The sequence below is a fragment of the Globicephala melas genome, chromosome 1 (assembly GCF_963455315.2).
Source record: "Globicephala melas chromosome 1, mGloMel1.2, whole genome shotgun sequence".
Lineage (NCBI taxonomy): Eukaryota > Metazoa > Chordata > Mammalia > Artiodactyla > Delphinidae > Globicephala > Globicephala melas.
Window position 1 is genome coordinate 18148906 of NC_083314.1, and position 23310 is coordinate 18172215.

Here is a 23310-nt window from a genome sequence, read left to right on the forward strand (position 1 = left end):
AGAAAATAATTTACTTCCTTTACTGTACATTACCAGTCTGAGGTCTATTCATTGTGGAGAAGTTTTTGTTTCCTTTTGTCCAAACCAAGAAGTTTAATGTGGGGACACTGCCATTGTCAGTCTAATTTGGCTCTTTTTAAAATTCTTAAACCAGTATGTAGCTGGAGAGGCAGTGTAATTTATCAGAACTGCACCCAGATGAAGAGCTAGAAGGCCTGCTCTGCCTGAGTAGATACAGAACTCAGTGACCTGTGGAAAAATCAGTCTCTCAGGGTCTCAGATTCCTCATCTCTCCCCAGTCAGTCAGGTTGTATGAGTGAGTGAGTCCACTGTCTTGGCTGTTTATGTACAGATGTGCAAATGAAGCGGTATTTTCCAAGGCAGGAAGGAGGAAGCTTTGAAAAAGGAGCACCTGCCAACCAATTAAAAAGTAAAGAGCTGTACAAGTTCAGTGGCCTATCAAAAATACTCTTCACGTGTTTTTCTTTCATAGGTGGTGATATTCGTGAAGAGTCTTCATATAAAGTAATTGTCATGCCCACTACCAAGGAAAAATGCCCTCGCTGTTGGAAGTACACTGCTGAGTCATCAGACACACTCTGTCCGCGATGCACAGAAGTTGTGAGAGGGAAGTAATACCTCGCTGTGTGTTGAGGGCTTTCTGAGCAAGAACTTCTGACGGGACTGCCTGGGGGTTTAGGTGGACTGTTCACAGCACTGCAAAGAAATCCAAGATTTAGGTAATGAGTGGAAGAGTAAGTGGTAGAGGATGAGAGTCAGAGTTAGAGCTACAAGCTTTTTCTGCAACAACTAAATAAAAAATGATGTGTATATATACACATGGAAAAATATACCTATGCAGATGGATCCATAATGGACTTCCTCAGAACACAGACACTGAAAATGCTTGCCTACAAATGTGGCTCAGCAGAAAATGTTTTATATTTTATCAGTCTTCTTGACTCAGTATTTAAGTTCTATAATGTCTGTCTAAAAATAAAGGCACCTGGGAAATTACTGACTGATGGTGGTGCAAAAGTTGTGAATATCCAGTAAAAAACCTGTGGTTTTGAAGGAGAATGGCAGAGGGGTGTCTCGCTTAAGAGATGACAAGAGTAATTTCACTCCGCCTTAACAGCACGCACCGACCTTTTCAGAACAGCTAGTTTTTGGGTTGCCTCGGAAGCGAAGACATCACCAAGTTTGTTATTCTCCTGTAAGAGCGGAAAGTATCTTAATACTTATATTTATAAATGTTAAGGAAACAACATGAAAGCTGAAAATTTATTTCACTAATACACATAAAAGTTCACTACAATGAACAGACACAGAAAATAGCAGTATATACAGAATTTGACTACTTACAATACATTACAGTAGATAATAGGGCATTTTATAAACAATTCAGTACTGGATTAAAATCTTTCCAAGGATGGTTAATTCTGTTTAGCAGAAATACAGCAAATCCATTCCTGTCAGGGTGAGAGAGGGCTTTCACTGTTGCTGTTGAGTACTTTAAAAATATTTGTCTCTTGTAAGTGAAATGAACCACAGCAACTGCTAAGAGAACTTATTATTCCATGTATGCTTAGTGTTATTAAATCTGAGTTTTCTGTGACTTTAAACTGTAATCAATTTCTTTTTTAAAGAAAGCAATTTAAATTGAACAGTGTTTACTTCAACCTTAGTTTAATTTTTATAACAAAGGTGAAACACTTTTCTCCATACCTCATTTTTCTTTTTGCAAAAGCATGAACCATTTAGAAGCTTGGTGTGCTATATTCCTCTTCATTTGCATTTATCCTGTCTCTTCTAGTTCTACATCTAAATACAACCTGTAATGCAGAATTTATGATTATTTGAACGCTTTTATTTTCCTTTGCATTATACAACAGAATTTAACAAGGTATAAAATGCCTATTTAATGTTCATGAGGAAAGGTGCATTGGGGGGTTGGCGGTGGGAGTAGATCTAAGAAAACACTACTCGCTAGTTATCGGTTTCCCACCAATAACTGCAGTATGTGCAACATGCCTGTTTCAGAAACTGTCCATTCTGTATCATTATTTGTGGCTCTTCATGGTTACACAATGCATACACAGGTATTTATTTTCCTTTCCTCTATCAGATTTATTTTAAAAGCCCTTAATGAAGTAGTAAAATATTTAACTGCTTTTTTTAATCATACAACTGAGAATTCAATTTTAAAATTCTTTGAATGGCAATGTTTAGGATTATAAATCTTAACTAGAGACTCAATGCTTTGTTATGGTTCTAGGAGCCATATTTCAGCTGATTAATATTCTCAACAATCCCCAAATTTGATTACATGTCCTACTAGAATAAGTTCAGCCAGTTTTATTATCTAAAATGCTTATTAGATACCCTCTCCCCCAAAAGTGATAATGGAATCAAAGTGACTGATTTATTAATCTTTAAAAACGCCTGTAATTCCAAGTTTCTTTGACCAGCCTCCAAGGTTCATAACTACTTTCAGAGTATTTAGAAAAGTCACAGAAAGAACTAATCTTTCAGAATGCACGCAAGTGACTATATAGAGCTAGACATGTTTACGAGAAATCATATAAATGTGTCTGGATGGGGCAGCAGAGATCCCAGCAGAGGCTGAGAGGCTAGACCAGCCCGGGGTCGTTTTCAGTGTTTCTATTGCAGCGTGTGCCTCAATCAGACATACAAGGCCCTCACCCCACGTCCTGAACACATCTGAAAAATTAATCTTTCAAGATTTTATCATCGACAAATGAAACAGTAATTATTAAGTAAGTTTTAGACAGTTCTTCTTATTTGGATGTGATCTCTTAGTTAAAAAGAATTTACACTGGGATATCCTCAAACATCAGACTTTTCCTTTATGTTCCTGATTAACGCCTCAAATTTGTACAATTGCGAGAGTTGGCTTCTTCCTAAGGAAGTGAAGAACAAACTTCTGTATCACAACGAGTTGCTACGAATAACAGCTGTGATCCAGGACATGTCAGTACTCGCACTGTATGGCTACATTCCAAAGATTTACCATAATAAATACTTGGTGTTATTTGTACAGCTCTTTACAGAGTTTTGGTTTACAGTTTTTTGGTTAATTTGGTTTTAATCAACAAATGATTATTCAGCACTTGGACTGCTCTGGGCACTGTAGGGTACAAAATTAGTTGTATTTATCCTCTCAAGCCAGCTGTGAGGTAGGTTCGCTAAAGCTGCAGTGTCATCACTGAGCATTTCCTGTATTGTTCTTAAGAACAGGTAACAGTACCAAATCCCAGAAGCAGACACCTCAAAACACTCGTAGGAAAAATAACGTTGGACCTTAGATTTTTAGCATCTTTGCCCCTTTTTTTTAAACGTAAGTTTTACAAGATAATACATTTTTACAATTACCTGATGTGGATACAGCTTTGAATCTTGGCAAAAAGCAAATCTTAACTTGCATTTTAATTAATTTTGCTGTGTTGCTTGCATCTTAGATTCTGTTTTGGCAAGTACAGCAGGTTAAGGGTTCCATTTAGTGTCCATTCTGATGAATATATGATCTTGAACCCATTATTCCGCCACAGGCAGGGTCATCCTCCTCTGATGGCAACAGCATAACCTCTGGGAAAGAAACCTGTCAGCATCCAGAGCTCCAGGGGGCAGTGCCCCAGTACGGGACCAAGCATGATAACAAAGGCGTTTTCCCAACATTTACTAAAAAGGAAGTGGTGTACTTCTCTCATGTAACTGGTGGGGACTATACATGAACACGTTTAAATTTAATTACAATAACGTTTTGAGTACGAAATATAGAATGTTATAATAAGAACATTATCTGTAAATTATAACCAGTTTTAAATAGCAAAGTTTAACAATAAAGCTACTTAAGTGCTTGAATTAAAAATAAACAGTCAAACATCTGCAAGAGGAGTTAATAGTATAGTTGATACTTGTTCATATTTTATCATCAGTATTAACCAAAGGAGGGGAATTTAGCCAAGACTGCACTTTTTAAAAGTAATAATGTATTTTTATTTATTTTACAAAAGGAAAAAAACCATATTCCCTCCATAAAATTCCAGATCTTACTGTGTAAAATAACCATGCACTAATTCATATTATAGTCACAAAATTTTAGACTGTTTACAGTAGATAAAGTGTCATAAAGGAGGAATAGCTATGGCTTCCACAGCTTCAGTGAGGTGCAAGGCTAAACCATACTGCCCGTGGTTTTCTGGTAAAAGCTCAATTACTTTATTTACTAGTTTAGCTGTTGTTGCAATTGGCACTTCTGTGTTTTGAAGATCCTGGGGGCTCTGCAAATGGGACACAAAAATAACCCGTCAGTTACATACAACTGAATCATCTTACTTGAACTTAAGCATTAGCCAGAGAGTAATTTCCCAATAAAAATGCTTTTCTTCAGAACTAAGTAGATTAAACTTAAATTTTTCCTCTACTGAAAATGCACATGAAAAAACATCCAGTGACCTGCTGACTCCTCTCACTGCTGGCACTTACCATGGCCTTCAGCCAGGTGCACAGCGTCGGGGGCAGCCTGGCAAGTAGCTCCAGCCCCTCCCTCGTCTGCGTGCGCAGCACCGCGTGCGCCAGCCGCTGCCCTATCAGCACCAGCAGCTGCGAGGCCAGGACCTCTTTGTCCTGAACCTGGAGGATGGCCTGTGGAGATGAACGTGAACAAACAGATGCAAAAGCTAACAGCTGGGCTTCCTTTAGGAAAGGCACCCCCCGTGCCTAGTTCGGTGCCTAGGCGAGGCTACTTCATTTCTGAGGTATGGCCATTTATACAACCAAAAGAAAGCCCAATTCAAACAGCATTTAAACCCCAAATTTCTTCTCATCACCTGACTTTGGCCGCCTCTTATCTCCTAATTTTTCAGTTCAGCATGACTACAGGAGTCATTTTCAAGCTTTAGGCAAAAGAAGGGATTATATTAAATCATGTCGTGACTAACCGTGGGCTATGAGACCTCCTGTGACCTGGTCCCTGACCTCAGACCTCGTGTTCTTTCTGCCTCTAGCAGTAAGAGGCAGAAAACCTCCCCCTGGTTTTCTGAGTGGCTGGGCTGCTTCTTATCCTTGGGGGCTCGGCTCTCATGTCACCTCTGACCACCCTGTTATACTTCTGTTTATTCACATGGTCTTGTGAATTTTCTTCGCAGCATTTACCACTCAGTACAGAATTGAGCATGCTTCTCTGCTCCTACGAGTAGACTGTGGATTCTGAGGAAGGCACCCTGTCTGTTTTGTTTATGGCTCTGTCCCTCTGCATAAAACAGGCCCGGCATACGGCAGGAGTTACACTAAACATTGACCAGAAACAGGAATCTGATTAGTTTTTTATTTTAATTCTCTTCACGTTTTGTGCCTAGAAGTTCTAACAAAAGAAGGAAAAGCAAAAAGCTTTATTGGCAACTTTACTGATTCTTTACTCGAGCTATCAATTTTAAAACTTGAGCCCAAATGACATTCACCGGGTGATTATTACCTCTTCTCCTAAGTGGTCAGCTCCATAGCTGTAGAGTTCCCCCACATAATGCCTCCTAACAACGTCTTCACTAACTTGAAGGTGATGGGCCAGATCCAGGGCCAGCACTGGCCAATCTTGGTCTTTCCCCAAAAGAGTGGTCATTGCCTCTTCTGAGGAGCCTTTGTCCTTCGTGACTGCATGTCGGGCCTGGACAGCTGCACTGACGACTTTCAATAAGAACTTGAAGATGGGCAAAGAAGGAGAGCAACATCTTGTTAGTATGTTTCATTAAAAAATATGCAAATCCAAGTAATCGTTGACTTTCCTGTCAATTACTGTGGCTTTTCCATTAAAATAGTTATCAAAAAAAGACACATAATTTAAAGGGAAGTTAACTCTCAAGAACACCTTAGAGGTGGTCATCCCAATAACTGTAATTACCTGCTGTCGTACAGAAATAAAATTTGCATCCATTTCTCCACTAGGTAATAACTGAATTGAAGTTAGGTCTTTGAAAAATGCGTTTTTCCCCTAAAGAGAAAGAAGAGACCAAGAAAACTGATGAGTATGAACTGTTACTAAGGTGAAAAAAAGATTTAAAAACGAAGTCATTTAATCAAGAATAACTTTGATTTTTTTTGTCTTTGAACAATAACAATTCTATTCATTTAATTTTTATAACTATTACCTAGCGTGCGGTAGGCAGCCTTTAGGGTGGGCCGCGGTGGTCCCCTCCTCCTGGTACCCGTGCCTTGTGTAATCCCATTCCCCCGAGGGGGTGCTGGTGACTCACTGCTAGTGAGCAGAATTAGGCAGAGATGAGGCAGGTTACTTGCAGGATCAGGTAACAAAAGCACTGTGCCTTCTGCCCTAGGAGCTCATAATCACTCTCACTTACTCAGAGGGCTGCTGTGCCGTGAGCTGCCCTACGGAGTCACGCGTGTGGCAAGGAGCTGAATCCCGCTGGTAGTCGTGTAAGCCTGGAAGTGGATCCCCAATCCCGCCCCTGGTGGAGCCCAGAGGTGAGACCGCAACCCTGGCTGACACCCCAGCTGCAGACCTGCGAGAGACCTGGGGCCAGAGCCACCTAAGCAAGACTCACACACATGCTACTCATTTGCTGTTTTCAGCCACTAAGGTTGGGGATCATTTGTTGTGCAATAATTGATAACTAACACATAGTATATACTCTGCATCCTCTTAAAAACACTTGCTGAACTGTTTAAAAACATTTGTTTCAGAGAACAGATCTGTTTCCGAAGAGCCAAAAAGGAATATCAGGAAATAGTATTTCAGAAGTCCCCAGGAAGGAAATGTAATACAGAGCAAAGAGCTGGAAGACCCAGGCTCTAGTCCCAGGCCCACCCCTTCCAAACAGGTCACCTTGGACAAATGACCCCACCATCCTGGGCTGCAGTTTTTTCAGGTCATGCCAGATATCACCTAAGGTACTTTCTAGACCTAATCTATGATTGCAGGTCAGCTGGTGTGACCGCCAAGTAGGGTGAAGCCACTCATCGTTTAGTGGTGAGAGACACCAGACTTCCAACGGCAACCCACCACATGTGGACATCACCGTTTGGAAGTTTTCCCACACACTCACCCACAGTCTGTTACTCTGTAGTTTCTACCCGGAGGTCTTAGATATCAGGGTCTACTCTACACCAGAGCCTTTGGATTGGGAATATGTGTGCACGTTTATTATTTACTACGTTCCAGACACAAAGTACTTCATGTTGAGTATGTCATTTAACCCTCATGACAACCATGAGGTAGGCACTAGAATAATCACGCTCAGGCTAGGAGAACTGAAATAACTCTAGCCGGTAAATGGCAGAGGTGGGATTCCGTTTCACCTGCCAAAACACACTGCTTTGGTATTTGCATGTGAGAGTCACACAGCTGTCTCAGGCCATCCCAGCATGATCCGGGTTGAGACTAACATCACCACTGTGCTTGTCCAATTCTGGACATGTTCTGGTTTCTAAAAGTACCTTTTTGAGGGGAGTACTGAGCTAGGTACTTTATTTTGGTTGCTTTAAAACAAAACAAAAAAAAAACTTTTAAGTACTTATTGAAATAAATTTCTTAAAACATACTATTTCTGCTTCTATATACTCTCAGATTCAACACTTCCAAACCACTGTAAATGGGCTTCCTTGTAAATGGCATGCCCAGTCTCCCAAACTTGAAACTGCATTTAATTTTAATCCCCTCTGCTTCAGCACTGAACCTAGTGTGTCCTCAGGTTACTGACTCCTGGAAACCCCTTCATGATCTGTATTATTCTCCCCAGTCCACATCCTCACCAACTCCTGATTCCCAGTGGTTTCCCAGACTCTACTCACCACGCCCTCCCGTCCCTTCTGCAGACCTCTGTCATGTACCTTCTCTTTATCACCTCCTTACTTATGAATGCATTAAACATTTATTGGGCTCCTGTTATGTGGCCAGCATGGCACATAGACATGGGGATATGGCAAAGAGGTGGTCAGTTCAGGAAATGTAGACAAAGACTTTGAAGCGAAGGTGACACTTAAGTAATAAATGAATAACGAATAGGAGCTGACCATACAGAATAGTTGCCTGTGAAAACGGAACGATACAAACACGACAAGAGATGATAAGAATGTCTGCCTTCTCTGAGGGGTGGGGGGTAGTGAACAGTGGCTAGAGCACAAGGTAAGAGAGGAATGGACGGCAGAAAAGGTAAATTATGGGGTGGGGAAGCCTTCCTCGGGCTCCATGTTTCCCCGTGGCAGGAAATATTAATACTATGCCAGGTCTCCCGCTCTCACTCGCTGCTGCCCAAATGGACGGTGCCTTTGGGAGAAGGAACTGAGCTCTCAGCAGCGCCCTGTTCCCCCTTCTTCCAGGACGCAGTCTTCCTGGGGGAGCTCCCGGCACCAGGAGCCCGACGGGAAGCCTGCAGGTGTCCGGGGGTGCCGTGGCTGCGCAAGAGCGGGATCATCGTTTACTGACACAAGCTGGGGTGGAGAAGCCAGTTGAGGCTGTGTTTTACGTACTGGCATGAAACTAATACAACTGAATCTGTGTTTTGGGAAGAAAGCTCTGGCAGCATGGGACTGGGTGGAGGGAAACTGGAGGCTGCTGTACAACCCTAGGGGAGACGATGAGGCCTGAGCTCAGGCTACAGTGATGGAGAGGGACGGACACAAAGGATTTAAGGAAGAACTGATAAGAATGAACTTACAGTGACTGTGGGACTTGAAGAAGGGAACTGAGCTAGCTGTCTCCAAGGTCGCTAGTTTACGCCAGGGCACAGACAGCGACATCACTCATCAACTGACCAAGCCAGCGAACTGGGGGGGAACAGCAAGTGTAGGTAAGGGGAGGTGCAGGTGAGGGTCGAGAGAGATTTTAGGAAGGAGGTATCTGCAGTCCACAGCACATGCCAAGAGAGGCGTTCAGTAGAAATACATGCCCCAAACTCTGGGGACAGGTCAGGCCTGGAGATGCACAAGACACACAAGAGGGAGAAAAGGAGTGTATCCAAGAAGCATGTGCAGCATGAGAAGGGCAGATGGCTGAGAGGGCAGAACCCTGGGGCACCAATATTTAAGGTAGACCAGAACAAGGAAGCCTGACAAGGAATAGGGGACAGAGACCCCCGTGACGAATAATCCTATACAAGACACACACAAAGGGCTGAATGACTTCGATAAGACAGTCCTGCTAGACCCTCAGCTCCAAGAGGCTCTCAAGTCCTCCGAGGATTACCTTACTATCAAAGAGAGAGAGTGGCTTCACGGCCTTCAGAGAGAACCTCATGACAGCGTACAGGAGGGAGCACAGGACGGAATGGTGCTCCACCAGTGGGTAGTGGATGTGCCTCTGCTCCAGCGCCAGCTCCACTATGGAGACCGGTCCTTCAACGGCCAGCCAGGCATCCTCCGTGTCCAAGACGGGCACTTGCATTTCATCCCGGCTGACGTCTGCCTGGGTGTTTTGAGAAGGGAGAACTGTGTTCAGAATTGGAGAAATAATAGTTTGCAAACATCTTAATGAGCTTACTACCAGCAGCAAAGTACAAACCCGTATTTCTCCCCACCCCTCAAGTTATAATAGTAAAAAAACAAAACAAAACCATAAAATCTAATTCTAATAAGAAACATCACTATTTTTTAGGCTTAAGTCAAAACTTAGATGTGAATCAATGAAAAATAATCTCTTTTAATGGTTCTTAAGTCCAATGACTTTCAAAATATTTGACACTTTAGAGACAGTTCAGAATGAAAATATAGCTCTTTTACCTCCATTAAAGTCTGAAGAAGATCCCAGCAACACCCAAGGAAAGATGTCATTGCTGTGTCGCTCATCCCCACATCCTGTTGTTAAGAAGGGACATAATTAGCTCCGGCAGCAAAACTGCTAGTTTTTAATCAGAAAAATAAACAGAACACACACAAAAAACGCACCTATTCGACTGACTTTCTGCACTGAATAGACAGGTAAGAATTGAAAGTCAAGGCACTTGACTTTAATTCCTTTCTTTAGATTCAACTAATTTTAAAATTAGGCTTTAAAAAAGATGGTTTTACCCTCAACTTTTAAAATATGTCTCTCTGTATTGGAAAGACGCAGTGTCATCGGTGAACCACAGATAGCGGGGTGGCAATCCCGCTCCCATCTGGCTCGCTGAGGCATTTGCTAGCCAAACCATCACGGTGTGCGGTAAGATTCCTCTCGTGTGTGAATCTTAAAAGTTCCAAGAAAACAGCTTGGTGTGGTTCCAGAGCATCTTTGAGGGACTGAATTGAACCCTCTGAACAAAACTAGGATCCCCAAGCCAGTGAACTAAACACCAGACTGATGCTGTGGGCAACGAATCCTTCCTGAAGGGGCCTGTCCAAGGGGCCACTGTGCTCACATGCAGTCTTTTTTTAAACCAAGAGCCAACAAATCCCTTACATCCCTAAGTAATTCATCCTTAAGGAATACAGCACGTGTGTGTGTGTGTATGTACACACATATACGAACGGTAGTCATACAGCCACTCTCAAGAGCATACAGATGATTTCTTCAACAATGGCGATGTTTCAGGACCTAAGGGCCTATAATGGCTGGGTTCTTGTGTCCAAGTATTTATTAAGATACTCGTAATAAGAATATTTCAAAGTTTTGAGCAAACGCTAGCACTGTGAATCACTGACCTCAAATATAAGCCCCAGTATCCATGGACTGGAACATTACTGAAGACTATTTGTACAATAGCTATTAGATAAAGGTAGATCAAACTCACTACTCATATGAATCCACTTCCATTATAAATTTCTAATAGGAAGGACAGCAAAAATACGCAGCAGTGGCCGCATGTTATCCTCCTGTCCACAGTCCAAAGTTGAAGACATCTTGGCAAACTTAGTTTCAACATACTATCTGATAATCTGGAAAGGTAAATTAAAATTGGCCATAGTTCATGACCAGTTTCCTTATTAATATACTATTCTCTTTGCATTTTTCTTATCTCCCGATGCGTCATCAAAATGGTTAAAGGCAGAGTTCATCGCCACAGTTAATAAGGTACTACATAAAGTGCAAAATTAACAACTACACGTCTAGTTAAGGGAGATTCACTTACCCTGCGGCATAACCTATCCTTTGGTGCTTTTCCAACCTGAGACAAGAGGACATAAGATGCTGCATTTAATTAATAATTTAAATCAAAAGGCATTACCATGGTACAGGAAGTAGAAAGTAACCAAATTTAAAAAATGTAAACACAGCTATGAATAAAGGCAGTACTAATTTCATCCATTAAACATTGGTTCTACTGATTTATAACATAACGCAACTAATTTTGTGGTGGAACTTAAAAATATATTACGAAAAATACACTGGGCTCACAAATAACCCCTTTCAAAAATACTTATTTTTGAACTATTAAATAAGAAAAACTCCAAAAATCTGGTTCCCACTTTGCATAATCAGATTACTGCACTACCTTAAAACCTAGAACCAAACTCAAGGCTACGAATAAGCAGCAGCTAAGAATTCTGCTAGTTGATGAAGACACACAATACGAACCTTTAAATGGTCAGAAAGAAGGAAGAAACGTCTAAAGCAGACAGAAGTTATATTCCTGGCTCAGAAAATCAGCTGGTGTCCTTATTCAGTAAGTAATTAGTGAGATTCAACTGTATACTTTATACAGGGTAATAAGTGGGAGATAAAGGTTCTGCCCTTCAGGAACATTACTTGATAAGACAATTCACAGGAAACAGTGAAAATGAAAAGGACAACAGACTCTTCGCCTCATTACCTCTCACTGCGATTACTGCAATGGCCTTCAACCCCAATTTCAACATACTTCACTCTGTTGCCAGAATCGTTTTTTAAAGATGCAAATCTGAACATATCATTCCTCTGCTTAAAACTGCCCCAATGTCTTCAAGACAAAAATGACAGCTACCATTCACTGCGCCCTCACCAGCTGTGCCAGGCGCGATGCTAAGTAAGTTTACACATGTCAGAAAACCCCAGGTCCAGAGCCCACACAGAAGTTCTCCACGGTTGGCTTCCTGCTCCTTTCTATAGCCTGTACTTCAACCAATCAAAGCTACTTGCAGCTCTCTGAATCCAACATGCTGTCTCCCATCTCCAGGACTTTTTGCTGGAAACATTTGCTCCTCACCCACTTTTTACTGATTCATATATACTCATCTTCCAAAATTCAGCCCAGAAGCCTTCCCTTGTCATTTACTTCCTCTTCTGAGTTCCAAGAGCACCCTGTTATCTGTTTACCATCTTTCTGATTGTGGGTTCTTTGAGGGCAGGGGCTGTGACTTTTATCTCTGCAACCACAGAACCTAGCACAGTCCTTGGCACATAAGAGACACTTATAATAAATATTTGTTGAATGAATGATCCTAAACTCTCTGCTTCCTTGTTCAGGACTGCTTAAACCCCGAGTTTTGAGGGTCAGATGGGACAGTGGGTATAGAATGCTGAACATCTGTACACGGTAACACAAACATAGAAAAGGCTTTGTATTATTAGTCTCTCAAGACGGTGGTCAGAGGTGAAATAGAACAATACCATAAAGGCCAAAAGGAGTGTGTTTCAAGAAAGAAGCAGGTAAGTGGGCAAGAAAGATGAGTGCACAGGAAACAACTTAGATTTAACTACACAAAAAGGTTACCAATGATTTCAAAGCACTTTCTAGAGGAGCATGGCCTATAGGGGGTCTGAGCTGGAGTGCTGTTTTCCGTTTAGGAATGTCTGTCATTGTACATTTCAAAGAACATGTTGTCATTATAGTGGTAGTTCTCCTGACATCCACTTAACTGCTGCCAGAGTAACTGACATTCTCAGCTGGCCCGTAAAGCACACTGACAAGGGCCCTGGCCACACTGCTTGAGGCCCAAAGGCTCCCCTCCAGTACACCAGCAGCTTCTCCCACCGGTTGAGTTATAGGCTTACCTGTTAGGTTTGTTGCCAGGTTGTACATACTGTAATTAAGTCACTGATGAAATATGAACGAGGAAAAAAGGGAGTTCTTTATGTGAATACTGTGTTGACCCCTTTAAAAAGATTTATGGAGGAGAGTAGCTAACTCCTAGGTCTACTGGATTAGATACAGAGGAAACAACTACAAAACTAGGGGATAAATTATAAAAATCTAAAGATTTTGCACTCAGATTGCATCATAGCTTTAAAGAAACAGGATCTAGAAATCACAGGCAATGCTTTATGGGTGAGGTTAATGTAGGAAAACCTAAGTAAAATTGCAATCGACCCTATTCAGAGAAAATATCTTGGCCCTACATCCAAAGATTGGCGAGGAATTGTGCATTTGTATGCTTTAATTTAAAATAAAGTGCAAATCCTTGCTTGAATCGACCTCTGGTCTTAATCACTTGGGTTAAGAGGCTTTTACAGGACATTACTCTCTTTCAAGGATTTGGGCTCTTCAAGTCATCATCATCAAAAGGCCAGCACAGCTGAGCACAAATAAAATGTAATGTCAAATAAAAAACAGTCTAACAAGGCTTAATGTAAATAATCTTTCTTATATCAGTCAATTATTAAGGGAGCCAAATAAACAAGAAGTCGGTACAGGAAATTTACAATTACCTTACCTTATCCATCAAGTACGTAGCAGCAGAAAACCTTTTAACTAAAAATGTGTTCCACATCATCAGTGCGATGCCTGGACAACAAGTAAAGTAAAGCAATGACCAGAATGCTTCTATATTTTCTCTTCATCATATATAACAAATTGCTGTCTTCCTTAAGCTTATAAAACTATCTGGGCTATTTATTTAGATATTATTTCTTATATCTTATGTAATAAAATTAATAAAAACCCTTATCTTTAATAAAAATCAGAACTGGGCCGCGTGAGAGGATATCCAAATGGCCAATAAGCATAAGAAAAGACTATGTCATTAGTCATGAGAGAAACAGAGATTAAAACTACACAGAGATAGCTTTACACAACCAACAGAAAGGCTAAAATTGTTTTATATGACAACACCAAGTGTTGACGAGGATGTGGAAACAATGAGAATGCTCATACACTGCTGGGGGGATAATAAATTGGTAAAACCACTTGGAAAACTACTTGGCAGTATCTACCTAAGCTAAGTACGTCTACCGTGTGACCCAGCAATTCCACTGCAGAAACAGTCACAAAAATGTGTAGAAGAGAGGCAAGGACAGCTTTATGCATAACAGCCAAACACTGGAAACAACCTCAATGGAGTTTTCTAATATGTGACCACTAAATAAAGTGATATACAAAAAAAGTATTAAAAAGCAAAACAAAATACAAAAAAACTATTTTTAAAAAACTCAACCAAACAAAAAATCTGGGCTTTACATGTCCATATACAATAAACTGTGGCACTGATATTAAATTTCTGTAACAGCTGACAGGCAGTGTAAACATGACATTTCACATGCTGTATTATCACCCACACAGCTGGTTCTGTATCTAGGAGTGAGGTCCTGCAGAGAAAGCCAGGAAGCTTACTCAATGTGCAAATTGGGTAAAGTTTTTTTTTTTAATTGAAGTATAGTTGATTTACAATGTTGTGTTAGTTTCAGGTGTACAGCAAAGTGATTCAGATGTATATATTCCTTTTCAGATTCTTTTTCCTTATAGGTTAATACAAAATATTGAGTATAGTTCCCTGTGCTATATAGTAGGTCCTTGTTGGTTATCTATTTTATATGTAGTAGTGTGTATATGTTAATCCCCAACTCCTAATTTATCCCTCCCCTAACAAACTGGGTAAAGTTCTAACTTGAAGAAACACCATTTTTTCAGTAAGGATAGAATATTCTAGAGACAATATTTTCCAAATGAGCCACTTTAAATTGTTTGTTTTCTTCTTTGGAAGAAAGTAAGAGCTAAGATATGAATATATAAAATAAATTTTAAGTTCTTATCATGTAAAATGAGACATTTTAGAATTTCTGCAATTTGACCTCATACCACCTGCAACAAGGTGTTACAGGAGAGGAAATAAGTAGCTTCTCTAGAATGTAACACAGAGACATAAAGGTGATAGATACCTCCCCTTACCTGGACCCAAATCTAGTCTCACCACTTAGTATTTTATTAACTTCCTATCTTAGTATCTGACTAGCCTAGTACTGAGCTCCTCGATTAATTCATAGGGAATCTAATCTATCTATTAAATGGAACCAGCAATCTGGTGACAATTTTTCTACAATACTTTGTAACATTTTTTTCAAGGAGACATCAGCAGTCCCCATGGTACAGCAGCCAATGGAGAATATTCATGTTTATCAAAAGAAGCACAAGGTGGAAGGGATAAATTAGGAATTTGGGATTAGCAGATACAAACTATATTATATATAAAATAGATAAACAACATGGTCCTACTGTATAGCACAGGGAACTATATTCAATATCCTATAATAAACCATAATGGAAAAGAATATGAAAAAGAACATATATGTGTATAACTGAATCACTTTGCTGTATACCAGAAACTAATACAACATTGTAAATCAACTATATTTCAATAAAAACGTTTTTTTAATTGATGCAGATACTGACACAGACAATTCATTTTGTAAACAAATGAAATAAACTTAGGTTATTGATAAATACAAAAAAAAAATGGAGAAGAAGAAGAAGCACAAAGTAGTTTGTAGGGTACAGTATTATTAGGCTTTGGCTATCTAACTTTTTCATCAGGAATTACAGTCCTGAGCAGACCATTCTTCTTATCTACCTGTGAACTACAGAGGGAATCAATAATTCATGCATAATATTCTCCTTACTTACACCTAGGAATAGTCATCAGTGTGGGAAACTGATTGGTGGGGAGAGAAGGTGATAATTAGTGCCAGCCCCCTCCCCCTTTGGGGACAGCCTTTTTTCAAGCAGTTAAAACAGCCAGTACTTTGCATACAGCAATACACAGTAATGTGTTAGGTGGCAGGACTGTCAAGGAAAATTTTAACAGGATGTGAATTTAAGAGACTTGGCTCTTTGGAATGGAACAGTTACGTTTTTAACACCTGTTTACTTACCATTCTGAACATGTGCATTAAGAATGTGCTCCAAGTGTTCTATTGACCTAACAAAAAAAAATGCTTCCTTACATAGAAGGAGCAAAAAGAGAGAAAAAAGATATTATTTAATAGGTGTTTCAAATACAAACGGAGACTTCTTACATAAATTTCCACATAAAGTTACCCAAGAATGTTATACTAAGAACACAGAATTATTAGGGAAGAAGTAATTTTGCATAAGATAATGTTAATGGTCGCTCTTAAATTTACATCATCTATATAATGATTGATTCCTAGGACATCTGATTCAAAATTTACTGTGGTTTGTACATCATAGCAGTATTCTCTCCAATAAATACTTGAATTTCACACAGATATGAAAACAATAGGTTTACTTTCTTTGCAAATATCATTCATTCTTCAACAAATGTTTATTGAGCAACTACTATGCACCCGTCTGCTGGAGGCACCAGAGATATTGTCATGAACAGAACAGAACCAAATCCTTGCCCTCCCTGAGGTTATGCTCTAGTGAGGGCGCTAGATAATAAATATGATAAGTAAATTACATAGGTTGTTAGTAATAAGTGCCAAAGAGAAAACATTAAAGCAGTAAAGGGAAATAGGAAATAGCAGAGGGGATGTTGGAAATTCAACTATTTTTAATCAAGGTAGTTTACGTATGAAAACGCAAATATGGTATGTAAAACTGATGAAATTATCTGAATGTTTGCTAAATAAATTTGTGGCCTGGGGGACTTCCCTGGTGGTGCAGTGGTTGGGAGTCCGCCTGCCAATGCAGGGGTCACGGGTTCGGGCCCTGGTCCGGGAAGATCCCACATGCCGTGGAGCAACTAGGCCCGTGCGCCACAACTACTGAGCCTGCGCTCTAGAGCCCGCAAGCCACAACTGCTGAGCCCTCGTGCCACAACTACTGAAGCCCGTGCACCTGGAGCCCGTGCTCCGCAACAAGAGAAGCCACGACAATGAGAAACCCGTGCACAGCAACGAAGACCTGACACAGCCATAAATAAATTAATTTTTAAAAAATGTGTGGCCTGTACAATATTAAACACATCACCTTTGCTAATACGTGTCAGAAGTTCCCCACAAGTAATTTTGACTGTTTTGAGCCTAATAAAGCTGTGTGTGTAAAATGGTGGAATTGGGATAGGGGCTGTTGAATGGGACAAGGAGATAAATATTTAACAGGAAAAGAACAAACAAGAAAAATGACCAGTAAACAAACATTTTAAACTGACCACTTATTTTAAATGTTAGACCTGAATCTGGAATTAATTCATTCAGATTTTAGAAACTACTGTGTCTCTGTTCTGGTCCTAACGTTCTTTTCTCATGCGGGAAAAGTATCCTGTATAGGAGGAGCCTGAATACGTCCACCATTCAGGCCGCAGGGCAGTCAACCGAAGACGGCGACGGGAGGCGTATCAAGAGGCCCCCTACCCTAAAATCATCTTTTGGTCAAAGTTTAACTGATCAAAGACGATTACTTTGTTTCAAGCACTTACTTTTAAAATGTCTTCCTTTAATATGAAAGTGATTACATGTTCAAGACAACATTTTTCTCAGAGGAAGGAAAACTATTGTTATCATTAATGTATTAGTGTGAATTAGTTCATCAATGAGATTCTTCTTCAAAAGTACAACCTGATATAAGGACAATGAAGGAAAGAATTTTGATTTGAGAAGGTTAATTTACCAGAGTACTGACTAAGGAGGCCTATGTGAATGACTGTGCAGCAAAGAGAAATACATGTCATGTGTTTTTACATCTTATCTTATCCTGGTGTCAACCCTGAAGGACTGGCACCATCATTAAAAAAGGGTGCGAGCAAAAAACCAGGTTCAGTGACTGGGCCAAACCCAGACACCTGTCTGGAGTCATCAAGTCCAGGCCTCCAGCCTCCAGGCCTCGGGCCTCTCCCTGCACCGCTTCCAGACTGAGAATGCCTGCGAGCGAGGGCGGCTGCTGGAAGGGGCAGAGAGCGATGCCCAAGCGGAGAGTCAGGCTGGCATCAGAGTCCTCACTCTGGTTTTTATCATGATGACTACAGTACAATACGAAGAACTGTCTATAGGTAGATGCTATCTCACACAGACAGTCCAAAGGAAATAAAAAATACACTCATCACAGTTTAACCAGGAGTAGGGCAAAACACGCTGGCGTTAGAGACGCTTAGGCTTGAATCCTGGCCCGACTCAGGCAAGGAACCTGACTCCTCCGAGCCAGTTTTCTCTTCTCTAGAGTGGGGATAATGATGACACCCACACTTCACAGGTTTACGGTGAGGATGTTGAGAGAGGGGGTATGAAAAGGGCCTGGCACAGCTCCTGGTATGGAGACATTCCACAGGGGAAGACGCCAGTGTTTGTGAGTGACTGATGGAAACAGTCCCACGTACGTACAGCATGAGCACAAAACAGAACCAACACTAAAGTGGTGACGAGAGTCGTACCTCCGGATCTTTATTCCACTGAACAACGTACTCCCAGCAGCAATGGGCGTGCAGCACGTCCAGCTCGAGGCTACACGGAAACTGCTTGTAGGCCAAATGCAGCAGGTCTGAAAGTCAGAGGAGAGCGATGTATTGCTCCTGCCTGAAGGAAAGCTCCGCCCGCCTTCTCTATGCCAGATTTCATGTTTCCCCGTGTTTACGTCTTACCTGGGATGGCTCCCAAGTCCATCTCCACCTCTGACACCTCAGATAAACCTCTGTTGATACCTTCTTTGGGTTCATCTGAGTTTTCTGCATCTCTTTCTTTATTAGCCAGTTTTAATACTTCAGGGCTGACATCCTGTTTAAATATCCACTTGGCTACACTGTCTGCAATGCCACCTATAGTTTGGAGACATGAAAGGAAATGAAAATTGGCAGCATTTGCCAAAAGGAGCCCATACAGCACAGGATCTGAATGTCTCCATGAAGATCTAAGTGCCACGTTGTTTTAAGCCTGAAAGTGACCCCAAAGCTATGAGATTTATAGGTGTCGCCGCCTACCACTCACTGTATGAGGGCAAGTGGGATATTGGATCTCTAAGGGCATCTTTATACTCTTGTAAAAGATTAGCTAAATACTAATGCAGATGCATATATAAGTCTGTATACCACACACCTTCAAAGTCCACAAATTCAAAATGTACTTTATTGGACATAGATGGAGACATGAATACATGTTTCAAATGCTTTCATTTAAATGCAAGTGAAAACAGACTGATTAGCATGATACTTGTGTCTAGGTTTCTTAGGGCAAAACACTACTGTTAATAGTCAACTAACTTGCCTATATGGAATATTTGAGGGCAAAATTTAGCCATAGTTAATTAACAACATGATGCGATACCATATTTCCGTCATCAATATAGTTTAGGAAGTTATAAATTATAAAAAACATTCAAGATGAAGAGTCCCATTACCTAAAAGAAATAGAAACTTCTGTAATAAACCAAAACTTTTCCTCTCAGACTTTCTTTCTATTTTGATTCAAATATAAACCTTTTGACAAAAAGAATGTGAAGTCATAATTATCAGTGGAAATATCAATAAATGCTTGGCTTCTAAATCATCTGATAATTCCCGTTCCAGGATCAAGGCCCTGATCCTGTTGCTCGGGTTAATATTAAAATGGCGTTCCTACATTTTCACCAGGTGGCAGCACGGAGTGCAGTGAGTTTACAATTAAAAATGTTCACAAGCCTTCTAATGAATGAAAAAACGAGTTACCTAAATAAAAACTATAAATACCAGTATTTCTAAACCCAGACATGTAGTCACTCCAGTATCAAAAGCCTGACAGAGCGGCTGGTAAGGAGAGGGTACACGCCACAAGAAACTCAAAATTTAAGACGCCCGTGATCCTGCAAGATAGAAGCAAAGGAAGCCAGCGACTCCGGGACAGAAGAGAGTGGTGCATCGGAAAAGCGGTATGAAGTTCTGGGGAAGTTAGGAGGAAGAAGAGAGAACCTGCAGTCAGTGGATCAAGGTTTCGCGGAGGGAGGCAGCATTCGAGGCGGGCCTTGGCAGTTGAGTAAGATTTAGGGCCCACAAGCGGAAGCAGCTCAGCCTCTCAGACCCAGAGATGGGGAATCACAGATGTTCCGTGTGAATTAGAATCTAGCAACAAGCAAGCAGGAGGTGGAAATGAGCTGCATTCCAAGGTGAAGGTCCGTGGGGAGCAGGCCTAAGAGTTTACACTTTGTCCCACAGCAATTTCTGAACTTCCTAGTCCCAATCTTAGTCCCTTAAACCAGTAAAATTTTTTTTTTTTTTTTTTGCGGTATGCGGGCCTCTCACTGTTGTGGCCTCTCCCGTTGCGGAGCCCACGGGCCCAGCTGCTCCGCGGCATGTGGGATCTTCCCGGACTGGGGCACGAACCCGCGTCCCCTGCATCGGCAGGCGGACTCTGAACCACTGCGCCACCAGGGAAGCCCCCCAGTAAAAATTTTTGACAAGCCCAAAGGACTTTTAGCTTATGGGTTATATTTATTGATAATTACGGTATCAGAAATTAAAACTGAGAAAATGTTTAAAAAATTTTATTAATTCATTTTAAAATAAAAATAATAAACCCATTACATGCTAGTATTTTATGAAAATAATTGTATCTGCCAAAGCAAAACAAGATATTCAGTGAGCACTACACTTTTGCAAATCTCTTGGATGTCTAGCTTGGATCTGGACTGCCCAAATCAGCTTCGACATGCTATCCACTGTGACCTGATGTTTTGGTTGAGGTGTATGAGGAAGATCTGGCCTCACATAGATATGAAGCTGGAAAAAAAGAGGAGTGCGACCACTCTTTGAGAACCGCGGCTTATTTTCTAAGGCGAGGGGAAGTAGCTGGTGGTTCCTGAGCAAGGAGCTGACAGGATCAGACTTGGAGGAGATTAACTGAGAAGAAGTATGTGGTGGGTTATTTATTTTTAAAATCTGAGTGTATTTCTCTTTCCTTATTCTTTCAGTCATTTCTATAAAAAGCAAATGCCAAAATAGCCCATAACCATAAAAAAAAAACGTATATGGATACAGATGCTCAAATAAGCTTCAGGTTACCTTTTCCTCCTTCTAACAGCTTTTTAACAGAAAGCTTCGGGAGCGGCTCAGCCTGCAGCGATGATGCTTTGGAGGTTGAGGCATTCACTTTGCTATGAAGCAGAGTCTGAAGAAGGAGACAGTCCTCCAGCTGTTTCAGCAGAAGTTTCCAGTACTCGGTGTCAAGGGAAAGGGCCTCCCAGGAATCAGTGAGGGCCTCCGAATCAGTACCCGAAACTGTTTGGGAAAACTAACAGAAAATGCACAGGTGATACTCTGGCCAAGATTCTGGATCTACATTCACTTGAAGGAGCTTTTAACTTGAAAGCTGATGCGCAGTCAGGATACATCACAAAGCGATACACAGATGCTGTTTCACAAATATTACTACTTGGCTGGATGGAACATGAGGGTCAGGAGTAGCCTGGAGATTTAGGGGCAACGAGGATAGAGTCGGGGCATTTACCAAGAGAACAGCAGTGAGGCCCCCAATTCAGTTAGCACGCACGGCAAAGGTTTCAGGGCCATCCCTACGAGAGCCACAGCTTTTTCTGTCAGCACCAGGATACTAACGGTTCCTCAGAATGTACTTGCCAACATAAAAAATGTGTCTTAAATTTCTCTCCCTCCATTAGTATAAACATCGTAAGCCAGTCATATTAAAGTTAGCCCATAAACTACTGAGACTGACAATGTTGAGTGAACCTCTACGGACCTATTGAAGTATCTCATCTAATTTAATGCAACATCCCCCTAGAAAAAATTATTTGATTTACCATGAGATACAAGGGATGTTAATTAAGTCTTTTTCTCTTCTTAAATAAATTTCAGTTTTCAAGAGATGGGGAAAAGCCACAAAGCAGAAGGTCAACAGGAAACTTCCATTTGAGTCATTCAACACTCTATGCCAAAACCACCTTTGTTTATAAAAGGGGAGTATAAATACAATTGTAGGACTTCAGAGCCGCAAGAAATCTGAGAAGTGATGCCGTCTAACCCTGATCCTTTTGGACGAGGAAACTGAACCAGGACCCGCCTTTTAAAGGCACTCACCACAGATCACCAGCTGACGGCGGAGACCAGATCTCTGCCCTCCGAATCCAGTGCTTTTCCCCTTACGCCACGTGGAGACTAAGTTCAAGTATGCATGTCATCGGAATAAACAAACTAAGGACAGCACCCTTCACCCCCCAGAGAGACAGAAAAGATCCTGCTGGACACACATGTCAAATCCTAGATGTCGCACAACACTGAAGACGATGCAGCCCAGAAGGGGAAAGCGGCCCGGGAGCCAGCTGGAGAGGTGCCCCCCACCTACAGAGCAGCCCTCTGCCCACTCACTTTCTTCTCGGTCAAGCTGTTGGATATCTGGGCGGCGACAGCGTGCCCAACGTGCGCGGAAAGCAGAGCAGCCCCGTTGTGCTCAGACTGAATACAGGCCGTGCGCATCTGCTGCCACCAAGGGGACACTGACTGAGAGTCCCAGGTCTCTTCGATGGCCACTGCAGGCAAAGGGGGAAAGTTAAAAAGAAGAAACGCTTAGCTGGGAGACTTTTTTTTTTTTTAATTGGTCCAAACTTTGACATTAAACATAATGTTAAAACTAAATTCCCCACTGATGCATCTATATATTCCTCAATGAATTGGAAAATAAATCTACAATTTATTTTATTCAGAACACTTATAGTCTATTTATTTACGCTGTTAGACATCTTGCTTCTGAATCAACTGTAAAGCTCCGTTTGGAAAATTTTCATCATTGCTGAAAACTACTCTTGAATGTTTAATGTAACAGACTATTGTTCTCATCATGCCAAAACAATAAGAGAAATATTACCTCCACAGAAGACCATTCGATTCACCTCACTGAGTTGAGAAAATGCACTGTTCACATCATTTTTGATGATGATGCAAAATATAATTTTCATAAAGCACACTTTGAACGCATTAAGAGCTTTCTATGACTACACAGAAGAGTCTCTCTAGTGAAATGCTTGGTACCCTCTGGCCTCCTCCTGTTAAGAGAAAGTGTCCTCCCTCCCGTTTCTGCAGAATTTCAACACTGCACGCGGTTTCCGGGAGTGGGGCCCACGCTCCCGAAGAGCTGAACCTCGGCGCCCACAACGCTCACCTTTCATCTTGCTCAGGAGGCACAGCGTCGTATGGAGACAGCAGACAGACTGCGGTTTGTCCAAAATATCTTTTTCCTTAGAAAGCCAAACACTCAGGAGCAGAGACTGAAATCAGATTTTAAATCTTTTTCAG

General features: G+C 41.2%; 2 protein-coding genes across 3 annotated transcripts in view; one reads left to right on the top strand and one right to left on the bottom strand.

The window, feature by feature from the left end:
* Positions 1–1022, top strand: part of IARS2 (isoleucyl-tRNA synthetase 2, mitochondrial) — a 68527-nt gene extending 67505 nt beyond the window's left edge. For both annotated transcript variants that reach the window (XM_030868339.2, XM_030868340.2), the window contains one exon: positions 494–1022. In XM_030868339.2, coding sequence (XP_030724199.1) covers positions 494–636 — 143 coding nt within the window. In that variant the 3' untranslated portion in view covers positions 637–1022. The remainder of the gene's footprint in view (positions 1–493) is intronic.
* Positions 1023–1270: 248 nt separating this feature from the next.
* Positions 1271–23310, bottom strand: part of RAB3GAP2 (RAB3 GTPase activating non-catalytic protein subunit 2) — an 89736-nt gene continuing 67696 nt past the window's right edge. The window contains exons 22-35 of the mRNA XM_030868336.2: positions 23177–23282; positions 22387–22547; positions 21067–21295; positions 18679–18852; positions 18472–18578; positions 16013–16079; positions 13582–13652; positions 11082–11117; positions 9754–9828; positions 9221–9439; positions 5921–6010; positions 5498–5719; positions 4510–4668; positions 1271–4304 (exon numbers count right to left, since the gene is read on the bottom strand). Of these exons, the coding sequence (XP_030724196.1) occupies positions 4149–4304; positions 4510–4668; positions 5498–5719; positions 5921–6010; positions 9221–9439; positions 9754–9828; positions 11082–11117; positions 13582–13652; positions 16013–16079; positions 18472–18578; positions 18679–18852; positions 21067–21295; positions 22387–22547; positions 23177–23282 (1872 nt within the window). The 3' untranslated portion in view covers positions 1271–4148. The remainder of the gene's footprint in view (positions 4305–4509; positions 4669–5497; positions 5720–5920; positions 6011–9220; positions 9440–9753; positions 9829–11081; positions 11118–13581; positions 13653–16012; positions 16080–18471; positions 18579–18678; positions 18853–21066; positions 21296–22386; positions 22548–23176; positions 23283–23310) is intronic.